This window comes from Leptopilina heterotoma, unplaced genomic scaffold, assembly GCF_015476425.1.
Source record: "Leptopilina heterotoma isolate Lh14 unplaced genomic scaffold, ASM1547642v1 Lhet_1092, whole genome shotgun sequence".
Lineage (NCBI taxonomy): Eukaryota > Metazoa > Arthropoda > Insecta > Hymenoptera > Figitidae > Leptopilina > Leptopilina heterotoma.
Genome location: NW_025110828.1, coordinates 183604 through 195791, shown reverse-complemented (window position 1 = coordinate 195791; position 12188 = coordinate 183604). Strand labels below are relative to the sequence as shown.

The window sequence follows — 12188 nt, the reverse complement described above, 5'->3', positions numbered from 1 at the left end:
GGGGGATACGCGTCACTTTGAACATGCGCATTTCCCCCAACCTGGACTAACAGCGGAAACCAACTCCACTAGACTATAACTGCAAGTCAGAATTTAGTTGACTATTGACTAGAAAGGTTGCTTCTAAGTTTCCTTAGTCATTTTGTACTCTTGAACTTTTTATTAAATAAATTATTTGGGTTTACTCTCAAGAGGAATGATTTCCAACAATAATTAATATTATTAATTATTGATTGATCCATTCTGCTTGTAAGGTTTTTCCCTCCGTTTTAACGGAATATTATTGTTTTATTATTTGTAATTCCCGGTTTCTCTTGAGGATTCAGCCAAAGTATGAACTCAACGAATCAAACAAGAGCACGCGGAGTTTGCGCATAAAACTCATATGTGCTATCTTAAAATATTATGCATATTTTTAAGTTTTTTTAACCCCCCTCCTCTCCATTATAAGATATTTTATGTGCATTAGCGTCATTTTTTCTAATGAATATAAGCTATCTACCGTCGCTTATTGGTAGATACAAGAGAATATTGACGGAAAAAGCCGAACGCTCAATAAGATCATCGCATTTGCTTGGTCAAGCAATTCTTAAGGTGCATTTCCTTTACCAAGCAGTTGCTTATTTTTTACTATGAATACATATGGTCTTAAGCTCGACTCAATCGAATAAGACCGACTTGATCAAGCAAAGCTTAAATCCTTGCTTAAGTCGGGACTATGAATACCGCCCTTTCATACCCAACCTCTATTACAGCGGAAGTAAAAGAATTCTCTGTCGGTAAAAACACCACTGTCGGTAAATAAGAAAATTTCGAGTTCAGTGACAATTTAACGAGTAATTGTTATCGCAATATAAAATGAGAAAAAAAAATTATCAAGAAAACTTTTTATACTTTATAAATTTATTATCCACAAGCTCTGAATATTGAAATGAACGAAATCTTTTGCTGATATAATTATTTTCAAAACTTATTTTCATAAACATTAAAAACAAAAATAAAATAATTAAAAATTTTTTAATTTCTTTTTTAATACGTGCCAAAATGTTATAATAAAATTTTAATAATTTGAAGAAATAATGAAATTAGGTTCATTAGAACGTTTAGAATTTTAGAAACATAAAATTAATTTTGTACCACCAGAAAAATTCTTTTGAAAATATAATATATTAATTTATCTTTTTCACATTTTTTTTCGTGCCTGCCCCCGACCAGAAGCACTCGCTTCGCTCGTGCATCAAATGTCGGGGCAGGCGAATATTGTTTGCAAGAGAGAGACAGAGAAAAAACCAGAGCTTCACGAGTGTCCGCTAGAGGCGTTGAAGCGAGGAGCAAAAGTAAATAAAGATGGCCGGCAGTCAAATGAAACACGATTGCAATTTTCTTAAAAAAGAAATTAGCGAGCGTACTTTCGACCGTATATAAAGAAAAATAGTATACATTACACGGGCAGAAATTCAAGGTCAAACTCTTAATTTCAATATATCTCAAAATCGATGTTTTTTATTTTTTTCTAACCTATCCCAATCGAAAGCTTATCTTTTTTCCTATTAGCCATGTAAAGATCAGAGTGGGACCATGGAAATTTTTAAGGAAAATAATAATTTATCATTATTTTACATAGAAAATGATGATTTATATTTAATTTCTTCAAAAAGTTCCATGGTCCACTCTGATTTTTACATGGCTCATAGGAAAAAAGGTAAGCTTTCGATTGGGATAGGTTAGAAAAAAATAAAAAACATCGATTTTGAGATATATTGAAATTAAGAATTTGACCTTGAATTTCAAGGTCAAATTGAAAGAAAACAACTTTTTTTCATCACCAGCTTATAGCCCGTGAAAACCCCTTTAAAAATCACTATTCATACTTTAAATTTGATTAATGTTACATATCAATATATTAAATCGAAAAAAAGATATTTTCAAAAAAATCAAAATTTTGAAACTCCATAATGTTACGAACCGAAAAATAATTATTTATTAAATTATTAAATTTGAAAAAAAAAATCCAGAAATCAAAACTTTGAAATATCAAATTTACTTGTCGAGCGATGAAAAGAAATTCTACCGCGCGCCTGCGGAGGTTCGCCGGAGCCCGTGTAGAAATTTCGCTGGGGCCCTGATTAGGGCCGGATAGGGCCGACCTATTAGGGAATGAAACGCCGCGCCCGATGTGACCCTGATCAGGAAATCCACATTTTCTTTTCGCCCCGATCTGGCCCTGATCGGGCGCGGCGTTTCATTCCTTACTATGGCCCTAGTAGGGTAATTTCTACACGGGAGGAATCAAGCTGCCAGGGCCGGATGGCCCTGTTTTTAATTTATGGGATCCGTTTTTGTCTTTTAAAAGAATTTACCAAGCAACACCTTTTTCTAATTTAGTAAAATGATGATAACAGAGATCAAATATAAAGACATTAAAAAGAACAAGATTTCAAATAAAAAGTACAATTTATTTTAAACCAAGAAGTAAGAAAATCATTACAGAAAAATACAAAGAGAGAAAAGTAAAAAGGAACGATACAGTATTCAAAAACTCACCCTCTCTTCTTTTAAACATAAATTTCTTATTTACTACCGCCTGAGTATTGAGATGCTCGGCGGGCGAACATTCTCAATTGTCTTTGTACGAATTTGCTTAGGCCTTAATTTCGGTTAACCTAGGCAAATGCACGCAAGAATAAAACTCAAAAGAAAAGGGGAAATTCTAAACTTCACGCACACACACGCACTGAATTTATTATTAACACCTTTAATTAATTTTGAAGTTTTTTTTGTTGGGTTTAATTATTGATTCGAATCCAAAATTAGTATTTAAAATTTTAAGGAAACGAAAAATAATTAAATTGGGTCGGGCTTCACTTGTGAAGCTTTTGCCTTTTTATTTATTTTCGTCTGTCCTAAAATCTTAGACACTATCTTGTAGTGGTCTTTTTAGACAAGGGGAAATATTAAATAATAAATAATATTTTATAGGATTATTAAAATAATTTTTAATTTTAATAATTTTTCTTTTATTTTATTTTTTTAACTGTGAGGTTATACCGTAACACTCTCTAAATCTGAATCAGCGAAATTTCACTGATTCTCAGCGATAAGTATGCCACTATTTTAAAACAGCGTATATGCGCTAATTAATCAGTGAAGTTTCACTGATTATTTAGTGAAATTTCACTAATTCACAGCGCATATACGCTAATTGAAATAGTGGCATACTTATCGCTGATTCAGATTTAGAGAGCACATAACTCAAAAAATATTTTATCAAATTCAAAAAAAAATTAAATTTACATTTATTATTTATTATTTACATTTATTTTTAGTAAATTATATTTACACTTGTACTAATATAATAGTAACATTTTAGCCAAGTTTAGAGAAAATTCATTTTTTAACCTGGCCAGTTGAGGAATTTTGCCCCATATATAAATGATGCTCTTTTAAGATGCGAAATTCTCGCTTGGATACAAACTTGTTGACTAAAAATTATATGTATGCATATATAGCACTGTAACATGTGACAGACGTGTCCAAATTAAAAAAATCCAAAAATTTCTTGAAGAAGCGACAATTCGGAACCATAATTATCTATAAAATGTTTGTCCAAAAAATTTTTAATAACGAAAAATCAGTAGTCTTCTGAATCAAAGCTTACACATTAAGATAATAAATTTTTCAAGTTTCCGACTATCTGTGTAAGAGATAATTCGAAAAGAGGATCAGGTACGATTTATCGGTTTGAAAAATTGGAATCTAAGAGTCATTTGAAACAACTCCCCACCAAGTTTGTAGCGGTACATTTTAGAATAACCTGCCCACCTCTGAGGAGACCTGTGTAAAGTATAGAGTAAGAATTTTTGAAACGTGCCACCTAAAATTCAAAAAATTTATTTTTGGCCAAAATGTTGTTTTTTCTATAGTGCTTTACATAAAAACACACTATGTCAAAGGATTTGCCAAAAAAAAAATTTTTGTTATTGTTATAAACAATTAAAGTTTTCAGACACTTTTTTTTTTAAAATTAATTAAAAAGAAACTTGTTAACCGATTTTAATGATTCAAGAGGCATTCTTTTTTATTTGAGTCAAAGTTTTGAATAAAATTTTTTTCGAAAAAAAATATTGAAATTTAATAAATAAACAAATTATTTATTTATAACAAATTAGCAAAAAACCATGTTCTCAATCGAATTTCAAAATGAAAAAAATAGTACTTATTCTCTGATTACCACTGATTGTGAGTAATATTCCGTTGAGAAAAAAAATGGCACGGCTTGGACAACTGACTTATTTAAACATTGTTTATCCCGAGCAGAACGGGATTTGCATGTGACGTCACGCGCAGCGGTCCATTGACGCGGGAATCTAAGAGAATATCAGAGGAATATCAAAAATAATATTAAAATAATGTTTAAGTATTTCTTATGGACGAAAAAAATATAACAATTTAATTAATTGTTTAAACAATTAATTTTTGTTATTTTTTCATAAACAGTAGTTAGGGCTAGAAATTTCTAGTCTTCTCTCAATTTCTCAATGAGTAAAACATCTACTAATGGTAAAAAATAAATTAATTAAACATTCTTTAAACAATAATTAATTGTTGTTATTTTTTTCATAAACGGTACTTAGGGCTAGAAATTTAAAGTTTTTTCTCAATTATGCAATTTTTCAGGCGTAAACATATATTAATCATTAAAACTAAAAATTACTTATTTATTAAATTGTTGAAACAATTAATTGTTGTTATTTTTTTCATAACTGCAATTATAGTTAGAAATTACTTGTTCTTTTTCTATATTATGCATTTTTTGTAACGAAAGCACTTAAGTATAACAAAATTAAAAATTATCTAATTATTTAAACATTATTTAAACAATTTATTTTGTTAATTTTTCAATTAACTGTACTTAACTAGAAATTCCTTAGTTTTTCTCAATTTTAAATTTTTTTTATAATTTAAATACTTAATTATAATAGTAAAACTAAAAGAATGTTATTTAACCATTGATAAACAATTAATAATTTTTCAATTGATTATACATTTAGGGCATTTATAATTTTTCAATTGATTATAAATTTAGAGCATTTATAATTTTTCAATTGATTATAAATTTAGGGATAAAATAATAATATAATAATAATAATATAATATATAATATAATAATAATAATAATAATAATAATAATAATAATAATAATAATAATATAATATAATTATAAATAATATAATAATCTATAATTTATAATCAATTATAAATTCCTGCATTTTTGCCAATAATGCAACTTTTTATAGTAAAAAAACTATATATATATATATATTTAATTTATATTTATTTTTAAATAAATAATTTTTTATTTTTTATCAGTAGATTTTTTTTCATAAAAAATTGCACGATTGAAAAAACTAAATTTCTAACCCTAAGTACAGTTTATGATAAAAATAACAACAATTAATTATTGTTTAAACAATGTTTAATTAATTAACTTTTTATTTTTTATCATTAGTACATGTTTTACTCATTGAAAAATTGAGAAATTGCGAGAAGACTAGAAATTTCTAGCCCTAACTACTGTTTATGAAAAAATAACAAAAATTAATTGTTTAAACAATTAATTAAATTGTTATATTTTTTTCGTCCATAAGAAATACTTAAACATTATTTTAATATTATTTTTGATATTCCTCTGATATTCTCTTAGATTCCCGCGTCAAAGGACCGCTGCGCGTGACGTCACATGCAAATCCCGTTCTGCTCGGGATAAACAATGTTTAAATAAGTCAGTTGTCCAAGCCGTGCCATTTTTTTTCTCAACGGAATATTACTCAGTGGTAATCAGAGAATAAGTAATATTTTTTTCATTTTGAAATTCGATTATGAGAACATGGTTTTTTGCTAATTTGTTATAAATAAATAATTTGTTTATTTATTAAATTTCAATATTTTTTTACGAAAAAAATTTTATTCAAAACTTTGACTCAAATAAAAAAGAATGCCTCTTGAATCATTAAAATCGGTTAACAAGTTTCTTTTTAATTAATTTTTTAAAAAAAAGTGTCTGAAAACTTTAATTGTTTATAACAATAACAAAAATTTTTTTTTTGGCAAATCCTTTGACATAGTGTTTTTTTATGTAAATCACTATAGAAAAAACAACATTTTGGCCAAAAATAAATTTTTTGAATTTTAGGTGTCACGTTTCAAAAATTCTTACTCTATACCTATGTAATAATAATTGAGGAGCTGGATTCTATAACCGGCTCTTCGCTCGAACTCACGCAGAAGATAGTCCCTTCGTCATTTATGTCATGAAAATTTAAAAGTCAAAAAAAAAATATTTAAAAATTATGACGTTGTAGAGGAGAAAAAAATACATCTTTTTTCTATTTACAATTTTTTTCTAGAATGCAAGTTATTAATACTAAAAAATAAAAACTAAAAATTTTTTTTCTGAAAAATTAATTACCTTTTGATAAATATATCGTCATTTCTCAGTCAAATATTAATGAAATGAACCGATTTTTTTTAGGCATGCACAATATATCTTACCGAAGCCCACAAGCCAAAGTAAAGTAAAAAAAAACAAATTGTTTATTAATTATTAATTTTGAAAGTTGTTATTTACAACAACAGGAATTTCAATTTTCAACGAGAAAAAGTATGCGACGAAATTTCACATTATGAAAACTTCTCGCGAGAAAGTTTTTCCTTTATTATTCAGGAAGTTTTTCCAAAAAGAATTAAACCGATTCGATGAGAAATAAAGAAAATAAAAGAAAAATAGCGAAACAGTATTTTCGTTCGCAGCGAAAACCCTGTTCGGCAGCCATGTTTGTCATATGACTTGTAACGTACGCACGCACACATTTCTATTTTACACAGCAGCGTGAGTGTGTGAGCGTGCGTAAGCTACGAGTCATATGATAAACATGGCTGCCGAACAGGGTTTTCGCTGCGAACGAAAATACTGTTTCGCTATTTTTCTTTTATTTTCTTTATTTCTCATCGAATCGGTTTAATTCTTTTTGGAAAAACTTCCTGAATAATAAAGGAAAAACTTTCTCGCGAGAAGTTTTCATAATGTGAAATTTCGTCGCATACTTTTTCTCGTTGAAAATTGAAATTCCTGTTGTTGTAAATAACAACTTTCAAAATTAATAATTAATAAACAATTTGTTTTTTTTGACTTTACTTTGGCTTGTGGGCTTCGGTAAGATATATTGTGCATGCCTAAAAAAAATCAGTTCATTTCATTAATATTTGACTGAGAAATGACGATATATTTATCAAAAGGTAATTAATTTTTCAGAAAAAAAATTTTTAGTTTTTATTTTTTAGTATTAATAACTTGCATTCTAGAAAAAAATTGTAAATAGAAAAAAGATGTATTTTTTTCTCCTCTACAACGTCATAATTTTTAAATATTTTTTTTTTGAGTTTTAAATTTTCATGACATAACTGACGAAGGGACTATCTTCTGCATGAGTTCGAGCGAAGAGCCGGTTATAGAATCCAGCTCCTCAATTAGATGTAGTTGTTGCGATTTGAGGCTGAATATATTTACTAGAGGTGTAGAGTTTATAGTTTTTTGTCAAGTCAATTATGAACTTTAATTACGAATTGACAAGAAACTATAAACTTACACCTCTAGTAAATAATAATAATATCCTTTCTTAAAAAAGACATGGAGTGGAAAGGTCGAATGTATCGAAAAGTATCGAAGTAAAGAATGGGCAATGAGAATGTAAAATCTTAATAGAAGGGTGTTTTTAAAATTGTTTGTACATGTGAAGGTGGCGCTGCAGTCGTATGTTATTTAAAAAGAGCGCGAATATATAAATTTTATTTTTGTTAAGAGAAAGTACTCATAATAAATCTTATTTTGCATTGTCAAAAAAAACGTCAACATTTCAAATATAAATAAGCAAATTATTAACTGAAAAAATTTGAATATTATTATTAATGAAATAATGGACTTGGACAATGGACATATAAAAACTAGCACCGTAGACGGCCGCTTGCGGCCGTCGGAGGAGATAGTCTTAATAAAAAAATAATAATAGTAATAACGCATCCATCCATCGACACTCTTGGAAACTATATTTTAGCACTTCATTTGGGCTGTTTTCGGCACTCGCCCGAGTTAACTCTGGGTTAACGGTGATTGGTTGGATCTAAAAGAATGTCAATGATAATTGGATAATCGTAAACTCTAAGGGTACGGTCCCATGTTGAGCAGAAAACACAATGCAAAGCAGAATTTCGTGAGAATTTCTCGCCGTCAACTTCATAAATTTATCAAATACACAGAGACACTTGACAGACTAATGTCACTCACGAAACATAAAGTTAAGTACAAAATGTACTGTCCAATATCAACACATGTTCAATTTTTACGAATTTAAACGAGATATTAGAGTAAAAAGCTAGAATATGGGTGTCGCACACCCAGGGTGCGGTTTAAGGGTAAAGTATCCCAGTAAAAAAAACTAATTCAAACGAATTGAAATGAATTAAGATTTTTGGTAGAAAGCGGGATTCATTCAAGCTCTTTGTATATTCGATTGAATTCGATTCAATTTGCCTAAAGTTGTGCAAACGAATTCGCATTCGTAAGAAATGACCAAGGCATGCATTGAATTCGTGCTGACGATTTAAAAAATATTAAAGGCCCCAAAACTTGTCCATTGAATTAGTTTGAATAGAAGGTTTGGAAGTTCAATAGTTTGACGAATTCAGGAAAATTGCAACATAGCTCCAATTCGTATTTGTCACAAAGCGGGATTCACTGAAACTCTTTATTGTGAATTCTTTTTAATTTATTTGAATTAGTTTTTGTTTACTGGGATGCTATTAGTGGGAAAAATAGTTGTACTTTCAAAATAGAAAATAGAAAAATTCTGATTTCAAGATAGCGGAATCAAAATTTTGGAAAAGTAAATGCATTATAGTAAAAAAATCAAAATTTACACCAACCTTTAAAAAGTTTGCAAATTCGATTCAAAATGTATACTCGGGGGTTTTTGGGGTCGCTGATGACGATTCCGATGTCAGTTTTTCAAAATTCAAAATGGCGGATCCAATATGTCGGACATTTTTTTTTTAATTTGGATTCGCTTGAAACTTGTCACTCGGGGGTTTTCGAAGTCGCTTATGACGATTCCGATGTCAGTTTTTCAAAATCGGATCAAAATCGGATCCAATATAGCATATCGTGGAGATCCACTTCACCCATGAACTTATTGGAAAGGTGAAATGCGTTAGGAAATTTTAATGGAATTTCAATTTTTGCTCTCTCTTTATAGCTGTTCTATGAAACCTTAAGAAAGGTTTAAAAACAATTTTTAGATCTGAAAAAAATATTTTTAAAAAATGTACTTATTTTTTGGGTTTTTTTTTAAAATAGCCGCCATATTGGATTTTGTATTGACCGAATCGCTATTTTGACCCCAGAATATGAAAGAGCGATCCCCAAAACCCCCTACATCTCATTGCTGCTAAAATTTATTGTCTATAAATACTTCGAATCGTGTATTAAAGTCCAAGTAAAAATTTTGGTCATTTGGGCATTAATGGGTTAAAGTAATAAAAAATGCCATTATTATTATGATAATAACAATTAAAAACAGTTCTTATTAGTATTATTATTATAACAAAAAAATATTTATAATTAGTATCATTATTATTAATTTTAATATTAGTAATTATTTTAAAACAAAAAAACAGTTTAGATTTCTGTAATTTCTAACCTAAATAATATATATGTTCCGAAATTTTAATGTTTGAAAACTACTGTAATATTTATAAGCAGCGACCACAAAAACCCCCCGAGTAACCATCAGTTTCAAGCAAATCCGTTGAAGTTTTGAAAAAAGTGTGCGCCATATTGGATTCGCCATTTTGAATTTTTGAAAACTACTATCATATTCATAATTAGCGACCCCAAAAGCCCCCGAGTAATCAGTTTAAAGTAAATCCGATAAAGTTTTAAAAAAAGTGTCCGCAATATTAGATTCGCCATTTTGAATTTTTGAAAACTACCATCATATTCGTAATCAGCGACCCCAAAAACGCCCAAGTAAAAAGTTTCAAGGGAATCTATCAAGTTTTTAAAAAAATGTGCACTTTCAGTATATTACTTATTAAAAAGTCAACTTTGAACGCCATTTTTGATCCGCCATTTTGCTTTTTTTAATTTTATTTTACTACATTTTAGGTTAGACTTTTTTGACGTGTTATTTTTACCTTTGAGACGTATTCCTTTGCCATAAATAAGAAAAAAATTTGATTTTTGAAAAAATACTTTAAAAAGTCGTGTTTTTTATTAAATAACTGTATGTAATTTGTTCATTTATAAACTTTCAATATTTTTTATTGCAGCATTCGAAAAAGCGGTTCCTGAGCTTTAGGAATTGTTATTTTGTAAAATTTTTAGCATTCCGTTTTCATATATCTTCTATTACAAAAACTCAAAAAACAATTACATTACACATAGTATCGCCAAATGAAAATTGATATAAAATGAATATTTTCGACGTGTCCTTTTCTTCAACTAAGATGCGAGGTGTCCTCTTTTTCAACCAAAATTCGAGGTGTCCTTTTTTTCCACTAACCCAGCGGCATAGTTATATTGTTTAAATTCTTTCTCAGAACAGAGATCTCAAAGCAGAGATCAAATTCTCACATATAGCCATTCGGAAGAGCTTCAAAAAGTATAGTTAGGAATGATGTTCATTTTTAACACCGCAAAAGCGTTAAAATGATCAGAGTTTGAAATTTCAACGGTTTCCTTAAATTAAACAATGACATTTTTCCTACAAACTAACACGAGATCAAAAGCTAACTTATGCCATTCGAAAAGGACATCAAAAAATGTGTTAGGATTTGGTTTCTCAAAACTCGACAAAAATTCTTAAACATAATCAAAGTCCTAACATATCGAAATCATTTCTTTTATTGTGCGTCAAAAATTTTTGTCTCCAATTTTCAAGTTATCTATGATTTTTGGTAGATATTTTTCAAAAAAATGTATTATTGAAGTAATCAGGTGTTGAAGTTTTAGGTCATTTTATTATTACTTTGAAACATTTTATCTTTTTCCTGGAACTCGAGTCAATTTTCGCTTGCATTTTGGCAGAACAATTTACACAATTTCTATAATATTGAAGGTTACTGATTTTTCTTTTTTTTTTAAATTAATCATTGGAGTTTTGCGCATCAATACATGGTAATTTAATCTTTTAAAAACATTGAGAAGATTCTTCAATTTGCAATTGTTTAAAAAAATTGTTAATAACAATTATAAATTTTTATTTTTTAGCAATCGCTTAGTTTCATCTTTAAAGTATAGCCTATAAGCTTTAATTTAAAAAAAATTTATTTAATTATCTTTATTTCTTTCAAAGTATAATAATAAAAATAAAATAAAATTGTAATTATCTCGTAAAATAAAATCTTAAAAGTTGTGTTTTAATACGGACGTACATACAATACATTCCATGTTTAAAAAATATTTGTATTATTTCAGTGTTTTAAATGATTATGGCGTTTCAAACTTTGCTCACATAATGGAAATTAGTGCTCTTGGAGATGCAGAGGAGAGCAATGTTCTTTTAATTACAACAATAACATTGGGTGCATGTCTTGGAATTCTAATAATTGGAGCTGCTACATATTTTACTCGGCAGAGATTATGTAAATAAATAAATTCATATGTATTTATGACAGTGACAACCACTATTTATTCTTTAACGTTTCTTAATAAAAAACAAAGAATAATAAAATTTAATGTTAAATTATTATGTGTTGCAAAAGGAAAAAATATATTCTTTTGTTTAAACTACCCTCTTGTAAAGAGTCCATACTGTGAAAACGTTTAATTTAATTAGTCATTTTTAAGAGGTCATCTAAACAAATCAAAAATTTTTCTTTTTTACATTTTTGAAAAGAATAATGCTGTAACAAAAAATTAATAAAATTAATTAAATAATTTTTAAATCCAGTACCACTCACATAATTTTTCTGGCGTGAAGAATATGTCTGGTGGGTCTATTCATACAGAGAATCCATTTAAATCCATCGACGATTAGGCGACAGCGAGTCGGGACAATTGGAACCTAAATCCAAGACCCGCAAGGTAGTTTGGCGATGGTGAAAGGAAGAAGCTCCTTCACTAAAAGAATCGG

The 12188-nt window shown here is 28.6% G+C and overlaps 1 protein-coding gene across 1 annotated transcript in view; it reads left to right on the top strand.

Annotated features, from left to right (window-relative positions):
- The window catches only part of LOC122503477, a 65188-nt gene extending 53402 nt beyond the window's left edge, over window positions 1-11786 (top strand). The window contains exon 3 of the mRNA XM_043614043.1: window positions 11531-11786. Coding sequence (XP_043469978.1) covers window positions 11531-11705 — 175 coding nt within the window. The 3' untranslated portion in view covers window positions 11706-11786. The remainder of the gene's footprint in view (window positions 1-11530) is intronic.
- The last annotated feature ends 402 nt before the right edge of the window (window positions 11787-12188 follow it).